Source organism: Bemisia tabaci, chromosome 1 (assembly GCF_918797505.1).
Source record: "Bemisia tabaci chromosome 1, PGI_BMITA_v3".
In the NCBI taxonomy this organism is placed as follows: Eukaryota; Metazoa; Arthropoda; class Insecta; order Hemiptera; family Aleyrodidae; genus Bemisia; species Bemisia tabaci.
In genome coordinates this window covers 53,779,148-53,799,450 of record NC_092793.1, presented here as the reverse complement: position 1 = coordinate 53,799,450, position 20,303 = coordinate 53,779,148, and the positions used below count along the sequence as shown (strand labels likewise).

At 34.8% G+C, this 20,303-nt stretch overlaps 3 protein-coding genes across 5 annotated transcripts in view; 1 reads left to right on the top strand and 2 right to left on the bottom strand.

Annotated features, from left to right (window-relative positions):
• The window catches only part of pcm (5'-3' exoribonuclease pacman), a 42,049-nt gene extending 32,382 nt beyond the window's left edge, over positions 1-9,667 (bottom strand). Inside the window, exons 1-11 of the mRNA XM_019062709.2 lie at positions 9,539-9,667; positions 6,841-6,972; positions 6,254-6,348; positions 4,904-5,117; positions 4,127-4,291; positions 3,356-3,520; positions 2,645-2,765; positions 2,075-2,235; positions 1,569-1,649; positions 936-1,033; positions 41-259 (exon numbers count right to left, since the gene is read on the bottom strand). Coding sequence (XP_018918254.2) covers positions 41-259; positions 936-1,033; positions 1,569-1,649; positions 2,075-2,235; positions 2,645-2,765; positions 3,356-3,520; positions 4,127-4,291; positions 4,904-5,117; positions 6,254-6,348; positions 6,841-6,972; positions 9,539-9,613 — 1,526 coding nt within the window. The 5' untranslated portion in view covers positions 9,614-9,667. The remainder of the gene's footprint in view (positions 1-40; positions 260-935; positions 1,034-1,568; positions 1,650-2,074; positions 2,236-2,644; positions 2,766-3,355; positions 3,521-4,126; positions 4,292-4,903; positions 5,118-6,253; positions 6,349-6,840; positions 6,973-9,538) is intronic.
• A 179-nt stretch (positions 9,668-9,846) lies between these two features.
• On the top strand, positions 9,847-14,565 carry LOC109044775 (uncharacterized). Its single transcript, XM_019062692.2, has 3 exons — positions 9,847-10,139; positions 10,724-10,919; positions 12,278-14,565. Exons 2-3 carry the CDS (start codon positions 10,725-10,727, stop codon positions 12,770-12,772), a joined length of 690 nt encoding a protein of 229 aa, XP_018918237.2. The 5' UTR covers positions 9,847-10,139; position 10,724; the 3' UTR covers positions 12,773-14,565.
• Positions 14,566-15,946: 1,381 nt separating this feature from the next.
• Positions 15,947-20,303, bottom strand: part of Nhe3 (Na[+]/H[+] hydrogen exchanger 3) — a 31,156-nt gene continuing 26,799 nt past the window's right edge. For all 3 annotated transcript variants that reach the window (XM_019062687.2, XM_019062688.2, XM_019062690.2), the window contains one exon: positions 15,947-16,088. In XM_019062687.2, coding sequence (XP_018918232.1) covers positions 16,002-16,088 — 87 coding nt within the window. In that variant the 3' untranslated portion in view covers positions 15,947-16,001. The remainder of the gene's footprint in view (positions 16,089-20,303) is intronic.

The window sequence follows — 20,303 nt, the reverse complement described above, 5'->3', positions numbered from 1 at the left end:
AATCAGTTTGAAGTTTAGTATATCTTGAATAAAAACTCACCTTGCTGGAGGAAGCACAGCTAGTAGCTGTTCAAACGGTAAAAACGGCTTGCTTAAGTTGAAGTCTAACTTGAGATCAGCGAAATTCGTGATGTCTGACACATAAGGGGCATAGTGGTAAGGGTAAAACCAAGACCATGAGCGACACCCGTCATAATAATAATGGAGGTTCCACTGAATAGCTTCAATATAGACAGCAGCTTGATGCCTGATTGTTTCTCTGTGAACAAAGATAAAGTAATTAAAAGTGAATGACTGAATGAGATTGTATCAGAGGTGCATTGGACACTTCAACACGTAAATGCTTCTCTTTTTTTTTTTAATTTATTTATTCTGATGTACATTAGGCTCTTCCACATAAAGTTATTTTCTCATGTAAAATTATAATCATCCAATACTTTAATGATCGAACAGGTTATTTGAAGAAGGGCATATATTTTCATTGAACACACGTGTTATTTAACTGTCATAATACTGGAAAAATGGTAGCATTGAGTTGTTTTGTGAAAGAGGGGATTATTCAACAAAATACCAAAACTTTTTTTTTTACCCACTTTCTCCGACTCTCCTTTAGTGACTGTGGTGTTATTACAGATTGTTTGTGAAACAATGTAAATCTTCGAACAGAAAAATGAAGAATTGTCAAATATATAAAGTTTTTTCATCCCTTTTGAAACTTGACTTTTAGCGGTATTGCCTAGCTTTAAATGAACCGTTTAATTGATTTTGTGATAAAAAAGTAAACATTTCATAATACGTGCCAAGTTTGATGAAAAACTAGAGAAAAATTTACTTTGAATTAATTAAAACGCCCTGTATTTACATTAGAGGCTATAATTGTCACGAGAATCTGTAACTATGCAGGAGTGCAGAGCAAAAAAACGAGTTGAACTTACTCATTCATGTCAATACCCATTTTACTTTTGTAGTAGTCTTTTTTATCAGCATAGAATTCCGCACCAAAGATTGCGTCTTCATCCATGTCTTCTGAGTCCTAAAAAACATTGAAAAGATCAATTTGAAATCAATGGTCAACTTAGTGTCAAAAACTTTATACTAATACGATCCAATGAAAATCTTTTTTCACTTAAATTAAGATGAATGCCAAAGAGACTCCTCGTAGCTTGAAGTGAATATCCATTTTCTTCTATCAATGATAGAGGTATAGTATGAAAGGCCAGACTAGGGTGAATGGACTGAATATTTGCGACAAGTAATATCTAAAATTTCCTAAAACTCAGTTCTACAAATTAGACAAATGAATCCTCAATGCAAACTTGAATATTACAAGAATTCAACAAAAAAGTACGCAATTGATAAATGTAATATGTATTTTCTTTATACCTGCTTAAGTATAAGTATTGCAAAGTAAAAGGAGAAAAAAGAAAACTAAGCATATCTTGAATTTTAAATCCAGGCCTCCTAAAGGGTTATTGACCTCAAACCCTCAACCTAACAGTTATGTCAATAATAAGAGCTTTTAATTAGCTATTTGAATCCGATCAACAGTAAGTGTCCAAAATGCTCACCAGGTCGTTTGTTTCTTTAATCAATGCTGAGAGTTCCGGGTCATTGGGCAATTCTAGCTCATCAGGAGATCCATCATCTAACTGAAAAATTGGCAAAACACGAAAAAAAAGGAAAATTAAAATTAGGGATAGTAGCAAAGTTTAGCTTGTTCATCTAGGTTAGGACATTCACAGCATGCACCCCTAACGCAGTTCAAGAACCGCAGATTTAACATCTCACACTGATATTCTTTTTTTTTTTTTTAGAATTTAGGACTACATTGATATAAATATTGATATAAATTTACCACAGGAAGACTGAGGGATGTGGAGACTAATTATTACTTGAGCGATATTTGGACATGAGGCCTAGAAATCAACCTGTGAGTTAGGCACATGACTAGAGCTATAATACAAGGTAAGCCAATTTACTAAAGACAGATAAAAAATGGCACAAGTAGTTAAAAAAATTAAATAATGCAATGATGCTAGAAAAAGTTGCTCTGATTAGAGAGGGCAAGACTTACTTCATCAGGATTAAAAGCCTGCAAGGATCTTAAACGTTTCCCCTCTAGGAATTTCAAATCGGCAGTTTTTTCCCGGAAATTATCCTCATCAAACTCTGACAATTTTTTCAGAAACCTTTCAAACCGCCTCAGGTTCAATTTCCCTTCTTCATTCAGGTAACCTGGAGAAAAATAGTTAAAATATGAAAAAAATTCTCGAACTGTAGACAAATTTTGGGCAGGAATATGATTTGAAAAAGTAAATGTATAAATTGGAACGATACTTTCATAAGTTAAGATTGTTAAATCTTACAAGGTGACAAAGAAAATGACATTGCTCTAACTTTTCAAGGATTTTAAGATGTCAATGCATTTGACAAGTCAAAAAAAAACAAAGGAGCTCTTTTGACTCCAGAAGCCTTTCTAAATGACAAGCGGTGTAAGAAAATAAGCCGAAAGCAGTCAATAATGCAAATAGCAATAAAGAATAGTAATAATAATAATAATAATAAAAAAAAAAAAAAAAAAAGTGGCCAGCTATTCTGCTATACCTACATACAGCAAGTTTAGAAATTAATAATTAAAACATACCATCTAAAGTTGGTAAAACTTCAATATATGCATTATATAAAAGTGGAAGAGCACCATTTGCAATGTGAAAGTTAGGTAAGTGGGGTATGAAATCATTCCCCACTAAAAATCCCATCAAGACCTGTGGAGAGAGAAGATTACAGATATGAGAAATAAAAAAATACAAATACAGTACATAATAAGTAACAAAATCTGTTCAGACTATTGGCTACTGCTTTGATACAAGAGTTAAGCAGTAGTCGTAAGTAGTAGTTATGATCTTAATTGACTCATGACACTGAAATATTGGTGCCAATTTACAAGAGAGCCAGATGAATGATTTGCTTTAGAAAATGCCTGATTCGGTTGTGAAATTTCAGTTTTCCTTTTTACAATCTTATTTTTGAACCGAATATCACCTACATGTATGTTTCACAGAAATGGTCCTTTCATATTTCTTTCTCAAAAGAAAAAATGTACTTCTATTAAAGTATAACTTCATTGGTTATCTTTTTACCAAGGAAACAATTTCAGAAAGAGCGAAAATGTTGCAATAGAGATCAGTAGTTTTCGAACCAAGGACATGAACATGGTTTTGCACTTTGGCTATCGATACAGTGGTAGATTCAAACTTTTTAAGAAATTTGTAAATCAAAGAGGACAGAAACTGAGAGAAATAGAAAATAGAGGAGAAAGGAGGTATATTAAGAAAAAAGTTTGAAAAACACTTACCCAGTCATTAATTATACATTCTAGATCATAAGGGAATGACAACCTTTTTTTCAAATCTTGAAACTCTAAGTCGAGATAATCTCTCATCACAGATAAATGTAGAAGATAAAATTTAATCTCTTCAGCTGAAACAACCCGCATATTGTTCTGTTTTCCAAATTTTACCTGCAAATTGTAATAAAATCATCATGCACAAATTGTCAAACTGAGGAAATTGCTACCTTTAAAAATAAAAAAAAAATTGAAAAACTGGGGTTGTAAGGATTTTCTTCTTTCGTGAAAATAATTTTGTAACGAAAAGTCTGGTATCAAGCAAAACTAAGGACATAATACATTTTTACACCCACATACACACTCACAAATCACTGTTGTTGGAGAACTACAAAATGCCACTAGATTTTTTTCAATAGTGTGAGTTAGGTATCGTTTGGCTCTGAAGTACTGATATCAAGAGCTAAAATTCTTTCTTTGTTTACCCCTGTAGCATAATCATTTCAAAATACTTTATATCATTTTTTTTTTAAATTACTACTGACAGTATATTTCCCCGTATGTTGGAGTCACATAGTACTCGCTGCGATCTAGCATACAGCTTGAAAAATTAAAACAAAATATTTGTGGTCTTTTTTAACCTGAACCAACAAGTATTCACAGTTTCAAAAATTTCTGATTCAGTTGAGTAACTTCTGGCTGATATAGCTAACCTATTCCTGTAACCTTGGGGTCTTGAAGACTGAAGAATTAGAGAGAAGAAAAAATAATAAAAATTACCTCTTCACGAAGAAGTGAAAAATAAGGCTCATGAGTACATAGTCCCAACATGATTAAATCAGCATCTAAACCATAAATACAGTGCCTAGTATTGGGATCATAATTTTTTTGTGATTTCATGTAGCGGATATAATCCATAATTTTGTGTTCACCCTCTCCAGGACACTAAACAAAAAAAAAATGAACAAATTAGTAATTTATCAACCAGAATCTACAAGCTGTTTCGAGATATTTACAAAAATCCGATCACGGCATTTCTCAAATTTGCAAAATTCAAGATGACAGCGTCCTGTGTACTTAACAATTATTCTGAAAGTAATAGGCGAGTATCGTACTTTTTAAGCACCCAGATATTGAAAAAAAGTGGTTTGATTTATGGGATGGAATCTTTGTTGCGCAGTGTATTCTATCAAAAGCTCACCAAGGATGATCTAAGACGGCCATTAGAGGCCACTTTTTATTTCATTTTTTTCTTATTTTTCAGGGGCTCTCATTCACCCACTGCCATGAAAATTGGCAAAAATATGCTTGAACATGTCTAGAATGAGGAAAAATCAAGACTTCCACCAAGTTTAAGACAAGTTCAGTTGACCATTTTATCTTACCTTTTGGTGGTTGCCATTTTAGTACAGTTGATGAGCCTACCATTACTCTTATATCATACAAATTATTATTTTAATATTTAATCATCACCTATGATTTGACCCCCCCCCCCCCCCAAAAAAAAATGAAATAGTAAAGACTAAAACTGTAGGGAGCTGTTAATAGCTGACGTACCTCATGTCCTGAAAGGATTATTTTAATCTTTCTCCACATTTTGTCTTCACTGATCTTCCGATTAACAAAGATCTGTAACTGTTTTTGTAATTTAACCATGAAGTTTGTGCCTGGGGTTATACAGTTCGAATCAAACCTTTTTTCTTCAGGAAGGACTTCCCCTTTACTTTTTGCCAGTTTTTCGGAATTTTCCGCGTCTTTTGCAGAGCGAAATCTGTTGAATGGTAAAACAGTTAGAAATAGCATTAAGACAGCTAAAAATGAGCATCTTTATATTAAACGACAGCAAAATAAATTTTCAAAGCACTTTTCAATACTACTTATATCCAGGAATCCACTAAAATGAAAAAAAAAAAAAAAAAAAAAAAAAGACAGTGAAACTGAAGCTGTGCAATTGATTACAATGAAAGACATTGATTGCATAAACGATCAATGAAGAAAAATAAAAAAAAATACAATGGAATTTTGTCAGTTTCATTGTTCGTGGCATTTGTGCCCAAAAACGAAGTTATAGTGTATCATGGATTCATGAATAATACTTCCAAAAACTTCAAAATATTTTTAGTAAAGTTGAATAATTGTTTTCATTTAAAAGATCCTTTCCGCCAAGATAAACTACATTTCTGACTGAACTCGTTTCTAATTTTCTACATTTAACTACAAAAACACAGAAAACAAGAGTAATAGAGCACAAGATGAGAAAAATATTCTCATAAAATTCAGGCTGAGGTATGTCCATAAACATAATTCCTGTCTGCCAACATTATGTTTTTCTTATTTGACCTATTGTCAATCTCTATCAAAAGTAAACTAGTGAACTAAGGGGGACCCCAAAATGCATTTTAGAAATAGTCAATTTATTGTTGGTGGATTGCTTCTTCATTGAGGACGGAAATGCGGGGATCTGCTTTTACTATATGTTACAATTTCATGAAGTTAGATTGATCGCAATTAATTACTCATTTTCATTAAGATTACAATTAAAAAATTAATCGCAATTACGATAACTGTTCAATTAATCGCACAGCTCTCTTTTAAAAACTTGATCTACCTGACAGATTGTTCTTGGATTAAACGTCCAGATGAGTGGTATCAGATCAATTGAAGAATCAATAATGGTTGGTATGAGCTTCCCCAAAAAATCTTTCTTGTGCTCGAAAAAATAAATGTTGATTAAAACCAGCAAATTAAGGAGGTCCATATAAAACTAGAGGACACATTCTTGAGATTAGAGTAAAAGAGCAGATGAAGAAATTACAGGCATTACGTACCGTCAGTACAGTATTTTAATGGTGGCTCAACACTAAACCACACTTCATTAAAAAAATAAGTGATAAAAAAAGTACTAACCTGCGTCCTCTCTGATGGTTCATTTTTGCTCGGGGAGCAACTCCATCAACAGCCATGAAGAACAATTTTCGTGGCTGGATTAGTCGAAATAGAACCTGAGATGAAACAAACATATATTAGATCATGGGCGTAGGTAATTACTCGATTAAAATAAATTCAAATATAGAAGATAATCCAAGCAGGGAATTCTCAACAGAGGAGACACATGTAAATATCAAACTAAACTAGAAACACCTCAATTCTCACTTGTGGACTTGAGATTTTCAGTGTTACCTCCAGATACTTAGGACAGAGCTTTTGCGCTCGGCTGAAATTTGACTTATAGGTATTTACAGCTCGTCTTTCACACAAATTTGCCAAGAGGAGTGATGGTGTGCTCAAAACAGCTGCAAGTAGCTATATGCACTCAAAAGCTTTTCAAATGTTAAAGCTGAAGTCATGAAAATCTGAGTTGCTTGGCAACAAAATCTAAGAGGAACAATGAAGACTAATTGGTATAGGTGTCTAAAAGTGTACAAAAAGATTGAGATCTTGAAATTCTTTCATCGCTATGATACCTACATCCATTGTAAGGGGTGAACACTTACCTCAATGTATTTAAAAATGTCTTGAAAAATCTTGTCTTCAGTTATTCGAAAATGTGGGTTGTTGTCATTTGGGTGAGAGCACACATGAATTATGCCATTCATATCCAGGTACATGTTGTCAAATGCCGGTATCTTAAAGATAAAAAAGACAAGAAGAATAATTCAAATATGTCCGGCTACCTGAGGTTTATGTTAGAAAATCTGGTCATTTATCTATGGGGTCTGGTGGTTGATTAAATGAGGGGCGTGGAGGACAAGGCGCATAAGTGCAGTTTTTGCTACTTCGAGAAATACGAGTTTGAAGGTTCAAAATTCCATACTTAAATCCTTATGGTGGAAAGAAAGTTCAAACTGACTTTGTGATGCTTAAAAATTAGAATTTGGGAGCGAAATTCCACAGAATATGCATTAAGACTGGTTCTTCTTGAAATCATTAATATCTCAATTTTTTCAAAAACTGCAATCAAGCGCCTTGTCCTCCAAGCCCCTCGAATGAAGTTGGCATTAGTTGTTAGGTGTTGTTCCAAAAAGGTATGACAACAATTAAAATACAGATCCTGGGGAAATTTTAGTTCTTTTCCTTGGACAATAATGATACTTCTGACCCATGCATCATGCCAAAATGAAATGTTTAATTTTGTGACACTTAAAATAGGATGTGGTTATAAAAAGCCTTCGGTATTACATGGCATAAAACTTTCAAATCAAATAATAATTTTCTGCCCTTTGATGCTTTTATTCGACACATACTTCACAAGTAAAAAAATTAGAAGTTTTGCCCAGGGTTTTTATTGAAATTAAGTTCTTACTTAGCCCCCTCCCCCATTATCATAATTTGCCTTCCCCCAAATTTAACATTTGCTATTATTTCCCTCCACATTCAACCACATTCTTAATGGCTTTCTTCCCCGAAAGCATCCAAATCAGAAAAAGAGGCACTCAAAAATTTTCTTCCCAAGAGGCAACGGACTTGCTGCGCTAAATCCCCCCCCCAAAAAAAAAAAAAAAAATTCTGCAGCCTTCCTTATTTCCAGCCTATCATGATCGCAGGATCAAGTTTCCAGCTAGAGGGGGATAAGGGGTAGGAGGGTACAGCATCAGGAGGTGGATCACCACTGAAAGGTTGCACACAGAAAAAAAAGAATAAGTTTGCATCTTGAGGATTGTTTAACCAGTGGGACAAGCAGTACAATATGGCGTTGATATTCCTGTAAAAACTGAAATTTGAAGTATGAGAAACGGACCATGACATCCATTTTTGTTTTTTGTTTTTTGGCTTAGATCAACTCAAAATATTATTTAAAATACTTCAAGTAGAATGATTCTTTTTCATAAACGATACCATTTCCACGAAAATTGATGATAAAAACCGTCCGTACTGACCTACATCATCAACAGAATCCAAGATGCCCGAAATGCGAACACCTCCTTCTTTTTTCTCTACAGGAAGATCGTGAATACACTTTCATCACACAGTGTACTCAGGTCACTGAAGGAAAGTTCTCCGACTAACTGTTTTTAGGCCTTGATTTAATTTATATATCAAAAGTGTAAGTCCGTAACCACGATCTTGGTTTGCGACATCGCAGACTTCCCCTGTCATACTTAATTTTTTAAACAGCAATTCTTTAGAACTGCCATGATTTTTCTTCTCTGGGCAAAGAAAATTCTGCAAAAACTTCGAGGAATGATGTCAATTTGTTCTCCTTTAGAAAAATAATATAGAGGCAGAGATTTTCAAACACCACAAACGAGATATGTGGTTGCAGACTTAGGCCGTCAATATTGTTAACTGTTGACTAAGTAGAACTAGGGAAAGAAGAGACAAGTGTCACAAATGCAAAAGTTACCTTTCAGCATGCAATTATATGCTAACTAGTGGGCCCACTGATTGATACATTGTTTGATGTGACATTCTTTCCCCAGTTCTACTCATGTCAAACTAAGGCTTACTAAATATATGTTAAAACAAAAGTCCGCTTCTGAATAACCATCATCAATACATGCAGTCAGATAGCCCCATTGACAAGAGGTGACATAAAAAATACGTGACTACTGACTCAACAAACTATGAGCAAGCTCTAAAACTAGTTTTGATGGTTTCCCTTCATTGAGTAAATACATTATTGTCGCAGTAGATACATGGGTCACTCCAAAACAACCCGCATGTATCCGAACTGAAAACAAGCGCTGCATGTCCAGGTAGAGCATCAGTTCACTGAAATTCTTCGCTCAAAACGTCTTTACTGTTTATTTACTTACTTCAAAGGCTGTTATGGAATGATTGAGGATGGTTAGCCTGCACTTGCTGTTTATGGAGTGAGGACATTTTCAAAAAATAACAAAATTCGGAGATGAACCATGAATAGATATACTGTCACAAGCCATGAAGAACAAGGATACTTGTACATTTGCATGTAACATGCAATCATAATTGACAAGAAACAGCTGGGGCTCCTGTCATTGCAGTTAGATGGTGCGTGCGGGCTCTAAGTACAAATGTATGGGCGGGTAAATCTAAAACGCTGGTCAAAACGATGAAGATGGGAAGAGCAGAGATGAGAGGAAGGGCACTACCGTCCAACTATCATTATTTTTTCGAGTTTCAGTTCCAGTTGAGACAGTATGTAGTGAGAAGTAAAAGGCCTCTCAAGTCGAGTATGTAAGTTAGGTTAGGAATGAAGTTGATGATTCTCACCTCGTACTCCTTGATCAGTTCGCTAAGGCATGGATACCTTTCGCTCATGTACCTGAAAAACTTAGGTACTCCCATGTTGAAGGGTAATTAATAATCTGCCAGAGTTACTAAGTTGAAATTACGCGAAAAATTCCGCGAAAATTCCGCATGAGAGGTCGTACCGCACCAAACCAAAAACAAAGTTGAGCTTGAGAGACGGAAGACGGGGAAGGGGGAGGAGGGGAGGCATTCAGCGAGGAGCTGTTGGAGGGGAACAAGACTGGAGGGGGCAAAAGCATGCAGAAGTAGGGGCTTTGTTTACATCTCGCTGCTATCAATTCAATTTGCCAATGCCCAGGAGTTTATGAGCGACTTTTCTACTTAAAACTTTTGTTGAGTAGTTATTTTTTATTTTTTCTTCAAATGTCTTTCTCTTTCCATTCAGTCCCGTGAGACTCTAAGACATCAGATATGAAGTTGTGATCCAAACTCTTTTTGTTATCTTTGCATTCGACTGAAACTTGCCTTCATCTCCACATAATGTGTTCCAGACCATTTGACTGTCTGTGAACAACTTCTAGTCAGAAACCCTGCTTCTAGTTCTTCCCTTAAAGTTTAACAAGTAAGTACGAACCACAAAAGTCACCGTCTCTCTATCTCCACAATTGTGCAAATACCATGGAGTCAAAGTGCTTCGCTGAAGCCACTTTTGATCCTTTTTGTCCTAAATCTCAGTGCTAACAATGATGCCTGCGCAGAGGCGCGGTCCCCAGTGCTCTGTGCATTTTGGAGATCTGCCATGGTTTGGGTAAGCCAAGAACCATTGGTCACTTTAAGTCAGAAGCTGCAGTTAGTGAAATAACCCCTTGGTCCCTGGCGAAGGTGACATGCCTGTCTTCATGTCAGGGATACTTAGGCTGCGTCTTGATGGTATCGGTTTATCAGTAAATCTATTTGAGAATTAAATTTCATCCATCTGGAGGTGCAATGCAAACCTTTATAAACACTCTTTTCTATTTTACTCCTGTATTCCAGAGGTTTGAGCAAAAATGTACTGTCAGTAAATATTAAAAGTCTCACTCTTCTGTATGTGTACAAATAGTTTCGAGAATATTTCTCAACTTCAACCGGAAGCAAAAAAGTTTAATTGTGAATAATATAGATAGAGAAATTACAATCTTTGATCATCATTTTTCCTCTGTCTAGGATGCAAGATACTTGTGACAATTACTTTCGCTCCATCAATATCCTTGCCAAGCTTATTAGTGCTGACATTGAAGAAACAAAAGATGCTTATCAAGATTTATGGAACACTCTCACTGCTGAAGAAAAATGTCAGGCCCTAGATGATGCCATTATCCATCCGGATGCTGTTCTGAAATACTCTGTCTACGAAGATGAGGTATGTGCATAAAAATCCATTCTTTCTGAAATTTAATGCATGAAAGCTTGACATGTGACATGAAAATGCTGAGGAAAAAAAATTGAAGAATGATAAATTTACTTAAACAAGTGGTAAGTGACAACACGCTGTGTTGAAAATGCCTGCACTTATGTTTCCGAATTCCATCGTGATCCCTAACTAAGGCCACTCAAACACAATATGGGCTTTGGAATAAATTGAAGTCCTTCAGCCGGGAAAGGGGGGTCAGGGAGACCTTCTTTGGAAAATTGTTAAAATCGAAGGTATTAGAGGTGCAATTTTGATCTTGTTTAAGTAATTTCAAGCCTTTTGAACAGCCAGCATCCGCTAGCAGCCTGTGTTCACATCAATACTTACGAGTACCTTCAGGTTAGGCAGTCATACATGACTGACAAGGATTGAGAGAGGAAATGGGCTGATGGGACCTGTGAGACTGAGAAAGAAGCCTCCAAATTTGAATAAAATTGCAGAAATTGTGCTTATTTGTGAGGTTACAAGATGGATCAGTGAATTGCTCCAGCACCTCAAACATTTTTAAGCCAATCGAACCTGCTAAGCCTGGGCTGCTGGACAATAGTCTTGTTAATCCAACCCTCTAGACGGCCCTGTCTCTAACTCTTTTTTTTAAATAAAAAAGTAATTTTCCAACATAGGTACAGTTCAGACATAAAAAGTAGCAATGACATGTAGGACGTTTCCAAGTTTTATCAAAAATAGAATAAGGGTCTATAAGACACAGTGGTGCAGACAGAGTGTGATTATGAACTGTTTCTTCAGGGGAAGACGTTGAAATAAATATACCCACCTTCATGGAGCAGTGGCAAAGAACTTCTGCAGGGTTGTCGTACAGCTTTTACTTGTGTGAAGTTTTGTGAATAAACCTAAAAGTTCATGGAAGAGCTCAACAAAATCATTTCATAGGGGAAAAAGTTAATTAAAATTGAATCAATCCAAAAGCTGACAGGGAAGTCGACGTAGCAAGGCGATGCCTGTGGCTGAGTGCAGTCAAAGAAAATGCTGTTTCTCTCATCTGGCTACATCATTAGATGCGGCCAAAAATATTGTTTCAAACAAGAGCCATTCGTAGCATTTTCAAAACGTAGTCTCTATGTCAATTAGGATTAAAAAAAGTCTTGAAAATTCCTAGAAGCTCAGATCACTCCAAAATTTCAGAAAATAAATTTCAACAAAATTGGTGCCCCTGGCCCATTGTGTCCAGCTTAACAAACAGTACAGCATTCTGTACTGGTTGTGTTAAGACTAGTCAGTTTTAGCATAAAATGCATTTTTCAAAATTTGAAGTCCTAATGAACTAATCAAGTCAATTTTCTTTCAAGGATTTACCGCACTCTGGAATTTATCATCAACATTCTTGCCTCAGCAAAAGTCAACAAAACTTGAGCTGTGCAGTGAACCTTCAGGTCCTAAAGCCACTCACAATCATCAGATCCCCAATCAAAAAGAAGGAATCAACAAAACAGCCATCCATCAATGTAGAATCAACTATCTTAGAAACTCAGCAATCCATCAAGCCAGCCGTCGAAAATGTTGGTTTCCTAAATAAAATAAAAAGTAAGGTTTGCACACAAAGAATGTCAGCAGCAGCAGATGAAGAAAGAGAACTACTATGCGATTCGAAGATGCAAATTTGCATTGTTCCTAAAGGATCGGTTTTGAAACCTAAAAATCCCCCTCCTCCGCCGCCGACTTCAAAAACAAATTATGATGAAGAATCGGCATTATTTTCCTCTTTTGAAAATCTCAACATATCGATCAGCTCCTCTGATTGCAAGATTCCGAAAACTGGATTTGATTTTCTTGACAACTGGTAATACAAGAGCTTGTTTTTCTAATGTCTCGTTAGACAACTTTGCTCTTACATGGGCCTCCCACCCATAGTTTTTAGATTCTGCAAATACCTGTTTTGGCAAAAAAATACACTCAAAACAACATAATTTTTTAATATTTGAGTTACAACGTTTAGGTTTGGACTGTAGCTCCATTCATCAAAGAAAAAATTTATTTAGAGAGTCAAAACTCCTTACAAATGACAACCCCCAGCATATGATACATCGTTAGAAGAAGCAAACAAATACAAGACTTGCAAAAAATGGCATGTCTGCGTTCAACACTTTTTCAAAATGGTAGCTGGCCAGGGTTTTGAAACGGGGACAGGTAGAGCTCTGGGGTGTTTGCCAAAAGTCTTAAAGTGTGCTCTTTCCGACGACTTATTATGAGATAAGGTTGTTTGAACAACATAATATCCCCTAAACGCATGGTGCCTCCCTCTCTCCCTCCCTTTTCTCCTTCAAGTTTTTTTTTTTAAAAATGGCAGTTCTCTATCACTATTTCAAAATGGTAGCCCGGTAAAACTGAACGTTATAAAATTTTGACTGGCCGCTATTTTGCAACAATAATAGAGAAAGACTTGCAATTTTTGGCAAACACTGTAGTTTCCTTACTCTTTCCAACAATCCCTCAAAATATGGGGATTGCGGTATTAAAATCTCGATTTGATAAGACATGTGCCCCCTAAGCCCCGAGAGGGAGTTTCTCCCACCCAAATATTCTTCCCCAGCACATGGAACAACAGCTCAAACCAGAACACTGTAACTCAAAATTATAAAAAAGTAATGATGTGTCAAGCTTTTCTTTTGCCCATCCCGGTATATTCAGGGTGAGTCACAAGTCCCACACTGGCCTAGTAACTTTTTTGCTAATTGAGCTGCCAAGTTAAAACTTTGGGGTTGTTCCCAGGTCTAAGTTAGTCACATTCGGCCCATTAAAAATTTCGTAGGAGCTATACTAAAGTGCCATCGTTTTTCCATGAAAAATTTAAATGGAGAAAGTAGGACTTGCATTTAAGATTAAATTTTTTAGGGTATGTTATGAAGTCACTCTAAGTCTTTTTGAACCTTGTTGAACGTCCAGGTTTTAAATTTCAAGTAAATCCGTTCATAGGTTTCTGAGATACTTTTTTCAGTCATTTTTAAACTCTAACTGGTCGTCATTTTATAGCAAGATGCTGATTTGTAAGGCAGACTTGCGCTCCCTAAAAGCCTCATCTAAAGTCTCCACTTGATATCACAAGTAGCAAAGAAGTTATCAGGGTGATAAAGGACTTAGGATCCCCCCAGTGGAAAATATCATATTTGCTACTTATAAATGTTAAAACATGTGCCATGTAAACTTCCATTCATGATCATTAGGTGTAGCATTTGTACATATTTCATATTAATTCACCAAAGAAATGGTGCAATTCTTTGTTCGCTAAATTTTATCAAAGTGTATGATTCAGTTTCGAGTCAAGGTAAGGAAATCTTTTGATTTTTCACCTAAAAATTAAACAAGGCTGCTTTCTAGCTATGTTATTTTCGAATCTACTCTTCCATATTTTAATCATGTTCTTTATTTAAATATTTTTGCTGTAAGTATTTTTCCTAGTAATGTTGCAAGTCTTATTTTTGATAAATTTACTAAAAAAGGAAGTGAACTTGTATTCATGAGATTTCTTCATACTTTTTTTTATCAGAAAAAATTTGTAGTTTGACCATACACTGATCAAATAAGTTGAGTGCAGGGAAAAATTACCAATGTACAAAATACAAATTTATTTTTGAGAATTTTTCGGCTACATTTCTTTTACTTCTGTGCTGTGAAATTTTTGAAGTTTAATTATTTTTATCGGCAAGGACAAAACAAGGTCAGAACTGAAAAAATAAGTTTCCTATTTTCTCCTCAAAATCTCACGGAGAAAACAATTCATGCAAATGGGAAGTTCTGAAATCAGCCTCTAAACAAGATATGTACGTATTTATAATACAGATCAAATGAATATGTTAGATTATACAAATTACATCATTTTTCTCTTCATCATTTTGCCCATGTTAATTGTAAACTTTTATCTTGTTTCGATGTTGACTTACAGTTTTTCTGTCATGCAATTCGTTTTCCTCATAAAATTTAAAAAAAAGCATATTGCATAGTGCCTCATTGAATAGCTTGTCTAGAGGCCTATTAAATCTCTTAGACAAGTCTGTAGGTCATTTCAGGAGAGATTTCAATAGTGTATCTGCCTTTAGAAAATAAACTAAAAATTACCAGGAAAATAAATTTTAAGAGCGGGCAAAGAGTAAAAACTCAGCTCTTTCAATGTGCCAATTTATGGAGGTAGATTTTTTGATAAGGATATCTAATAGATTTTTCCAAGTAGTAAATAAGTTGAGATCATTCTTTTGCTCAAAGCAATTTGTCTGATCGGAATAAAGAGTAAATAGGTATGTGCAAACAGCATTCCTATCGAGAAGTCTACACTCATTATACAGCAATTCAGAGTTTAGATTCATTACATTCAAGTGAGTGAATACCTACTTATTTTCTTATCCAACAATGTAGATACCAAATTATAATTTTCTTGCGCATTTTATTCAACGCCCTGGGTGTAGCTAATAGAGGGGGCCTGGCCTTCTTTTGATTTTAAATAGTATCATTTGCCGCCGCCCCCCCCCCCCACAGAAAATTTGGACTACATCTATGTTCAATGCGTTCTCTATGTTTTTGGAATTTTCTCTCAAGAAATATAGCAAAGGAAGTCAACATTGAATGCAAACAAGGTGTGTGCTTAGCTGGGAAAAATTGCACTTGAAAGTTTAAAAAAAAACTGGTCAGCAGCCAGGAAATCTAAGTATTAAAGACTGAAATGTTTCTTCCTCCTCAATTTTTCGGTCATTGTTTCCAAGCTTTCGCTGCGTTGTTAGGGAAGTATATAAAATGAGTTTCCTAAAAACAAGCGCCATGGTCGAATGCACTGTGGGAACAATTTAACAAACTCAGGATATACCTACTTACATAATTTTTTCTAAAAAAAAATTAAGTAGAGTTGCGAGAGTATTGCTGTCCTATACTTATTTTTGCTGTGCTACTTATTTATTAAAATATCATAATAATATTTTATTTTTGGTGCAACTTATTATTCATTACGTTAATAGAACAGACAAACTCGAAAGTGGTATGTAGAAAAAATTTAATGAGAATTATCAAATCACTGATCATCTTCTAATTTTAAAGAGACATTCCATAGGTTCCTGGTAAATAAACTTTAGTGTCTATAAAGCTGAGGTTCAATCCCGAGATGTTCGCCTCATTGATCTGGAAAAAAAGAGAGAGACCATATTAATGAGTAATCAAAGAGGATTTTCGAGACCTGGTTGTAGTTCTCAAAAATTGTAAAGGTATGAACTGAGTTTTGCAGAAAGGAGCTAGATGTATTGCATTGTAGCCAGGTAGTGTAATTTCTGAATTACGTAAAAAACACTGACCAAGCAGAAAATGGTGGCTTGTACAACAATGTTTGTTTTAGTGAACATTTTTTTGACCTAAAATTATGAATTGTTTCAAACTTCCACGGTATAAGAAGTTGTTCAGTTCTGTAGGAATATTGCTAACGCACTAGGTTCTTACTTACTTTCACACTGTGTTTTACCATTCTTATAATTTGAGATGAGATCATTCTGCAGTCTGGCTAATCGTTGCGTGGGGTAAACAGGATACAAAGCTGTGATGTGATTATAGTGTGTATTATTGCAAAATTAGGGAAATTGGTGCACTAACAAACTATTTTACTCACTAAAGCTATTGTTAGTACTAATGTTTTAGATGAATTTTGACTTATCATGCGTAATACCAACGCCTTCCTTCTTGGTGATCTCTCAATAGTCTCAACCTCTGACTACATTCATAAGAAACCCAATAGGTTCCTTCGCATCTGTTGTTATGAGGTGAAAAAATAGGGATAGGTAGCAGATAATCTCACTTTCCTTATCATTATTTCACACCATAAATTTACTGATATTCATAGGAATGGGATTTCATAGTATTAAGTACTTTTACTCACTTAAAATCTGCTCAAGCTGCTATGAGTTTTGTTGTCGTAAAATATACGCACTGTGCATGAAGTTAGCTTTGTGTTTCCCATTGATTTGATTAAATTTCACATACTTACTTAGCTCCCTTTAGAGTGAATACAATAAACTGGTAAATGATTTTGTAAAGAGTTAGCATTTTTGTTTGTTCTTCCTTAGTCATTAAAATTGAGGAGGGAGCTGCAGAAGAAACCCACGTGCGAAAACATTGTCTTGAAAAAAATGCATTTTAAGTTTAAAACTATTGGTAACTCAGCGATTTTTTTTAGAAAATTCACTGATTTTCTTTAGTTACACTCTCATGGTTTGAATCCTGGTCAAAGAAGAGTTGCATGAAGATTTATGAATTATTTGAACTTGTACAAACAAAATTTTTGCATAAAAGCTAGTTGTGCAACTGTCTCCTCAATCGTGGGATGAATGGAAATGTTTTTTCTTGCTTGGAAGAATTCTAAATACCTATTGGACATGCTTCAGCAAAGTGCATAAGTAAATACAATTGGGTGGTTGAATTTCATAACTCAATAAGCTTGCAACTTTTTAGGAAACTTTAATTCCCTTTTCTACCAGCTATTTTCTCCTTCTCCCCCCCCCTCCCCAGGAAGAGCTCCGATTTACGGAGAGATGGATGAAAAAATTATCAGAGATGTTTTGTTAGATTATTACCACTTATCCTTGCCAAAATTCACTAACAACTCCATATGTAAAAAGTGAAAAGGAAAATACTAAAATAAAATAAACTGATGTGAATTTAAATTAACACCTCTACAGAGACAAAAAAAAAGAAAAGCAATTCATGATAAAAAAAAGATGTAGCGTAATGATAAACTAAAGGACAAAAAGGAGCAACAAAAAAGTAACAACCTAATTAATAAAAGAAAAAAACTTTTATTCTTTTAAAAAGTAGGGACAAAAAATTGGATAAATGATACATAAATAATAAATTACTGAGAAAAAAAAGAAAGGACAGAATAGGGAGCAGCATGAACAAAAGTTCCAAGATAATTAAAAAATCAAGGCCGTAAAGTACGTCCAACCGGTTTTTCCCGCTTTACTTGATTAGAGAAGACAGTATTGTTTATTTTTCTCAGTCAATTTTTCTACTCTGAAAAAGTACCATTTTCTAGTAAAAATGGACAATTTCCAGAGAGCAAAGGTAAGCACCAGTTTAAAAAAATAATATTTTTGGATTTCTATATAGAGCGAGTTCATCAGGAAGGAACCAACCCACATTGAGTTGAAACTGAGAAAAAGAGGTTTAAAGTTTCATTCTTGAATAAGACTCAGTGTAGAAAAGGAACTTTTACCCCTCTCTGAACAAACTAATTTCTTCTTTTTCGACTTTTAGTTTTTGCCAGGAGAAAATATACGGCTAGTGAAACTCAGAAACATTCTTAACTCAATTTTTTCGAAAATGTGGGTTAGTTCCTTTCTGATGAACTCGGTCCATATGATGGAGGTTTCAGTTACTTTCAAATTTTTCAAAGAGATGCTCACATTAATTGAAAACAAAACAAACTGGTTCTATTAACCATTAAAAATTATGTACAAATTTTCGGGGTGTCCTAGACTCTATAAGTCAATTACTTCATTGTTCCAGTTTTCCTCGGACACAAGTTAGAATGACTGAGGGCTTTTCTCTGTTCGGTAATTCTGAGTTGTTCGTGAATATAAGGAATGCAATATTTATTTTAAATTTTTCTTCAGAAAAATTTAGAAGGTCCTGGTATCTATGCTTTTCCAGTTAAGAGCACCCTTATAACAGAAAATTTGAGCCCAAGGAAAAACTTTTTTCTCATCATGGAAATCTATGTCATTTTTGGGTGAAATTGTTGACCTTTTTTACTTTTCCAGCCTTGAAGACATGCAAATTTCATAATTTAAAAAAAATGTAATAATTCATAAAAGCACACTTTCATTCCCAAAAATGATTAAAACAAAATATTGACATTTGATTCAAATAGATGGAAACACGTATACATGAGGAGTCACAGATAAGTGGAGCTTCGACTGGCAAAAGACCACGCAATGAAGAATTCAGTACAGAATACCAGGAAATTCGACGCTGGCTGAATTTAAGCATGATTTTATGTGAAATTCCTAGCAGCCTGTTGAGCATGATGAGCTTTTCAAATCAAACTTCCAAAGTGCAGAAGTAAAAAAAGGGGGGCTAAAAAGTTGATTTTTTGGTGTTTTTAAAAGTAACATCTATTAAAAATGTTGCAAATCTCAATGGTGATTGAGGAGAACTTTAGTTCCCTTACAGACCCAGAAGACGAAACACATAAAAAAAATCAAATTCCTCCAAAACATAACAGTGTGAGAAACAGCGCCCAAACAGATGTGGCAACAACTCCACATCTTACTCAGAAAGCGCGTACAAGAAGGCTGAAAACATCCCTTTTTATTCCCATTTTTCTCGACATTGGTACATAGAAAGTAGGATTTTAAAAACTTATCAAGCGCAGGTGGTCATAAAGAGCATAGCATCATGTCAAATAGGTACATAATATCAAAACTACACAGGCGTCGCATTTTTCAGTATTCTATCCACAGTCCTCTTTCAATTGTTAAATCAACAACATAATTTAGGTTTAAACCATCATAAAGCATCATAACAAACTCTAAATAATCATTGAAAATTATCGCACAGTTTCCACTAATTTTTGGGAAAGAGAGAAAAAAACGAACAGATTTTAGAAGTATAAATCAATGATGAAACTGCAGAAATGCATAGGTACCCCTGAGACCCCATGTTTTGGGATAGCAGAATAGCTGCCTTGAATTCCAGAAAGGTAATATTTCTTGAAGATATTAACGATAAGATACTCTTCAAAATTTTTTAAGCATTTCTGCAAATAATTTAAACTGTTGAGAATTATGAGAGAAAAATCAAGATTTTAGGATCCAACAATTCATCTTGAGATGAAAGAATTTAGAATTCAGAATCGAAGACGATTCTCTGCCTTCTTCAACTGATGTACACCCCAAACAAGGGGCAATGAACAAGAACAATGAGCTTAATTTTACTCAGTTTAAGCCTAATTCAATAACAAAAAAAACATTGATTGCTTTGCAAATTATCGCTGAGATGAGAATAATTATGAAAATTACATTTTAGGGTAACTTCCGAATTTTTTTCAACAAAATTATTTTACTGTCAGATTAGAGACATATATTATAGCTCATTTATGCAACTGACTCAAAAATTGAGATACATGATTAGGTAATTTCATTATTGCTGTCTATTGTGAAAAAAACACAATCATGCTGTGCGCTTTCAAAATTTATGAAAATCAAGAGACAGAAGATGATTACTGATTCAAGAAAATTCAGGTTGTTAAACCAGTACTCGACACCACTTATTGTACCACGGAAATGTTTCTTTGACTACTGAATTATCCTATCAAAAGAAAAATCTGCGAGTTCAAGAACTTCACAA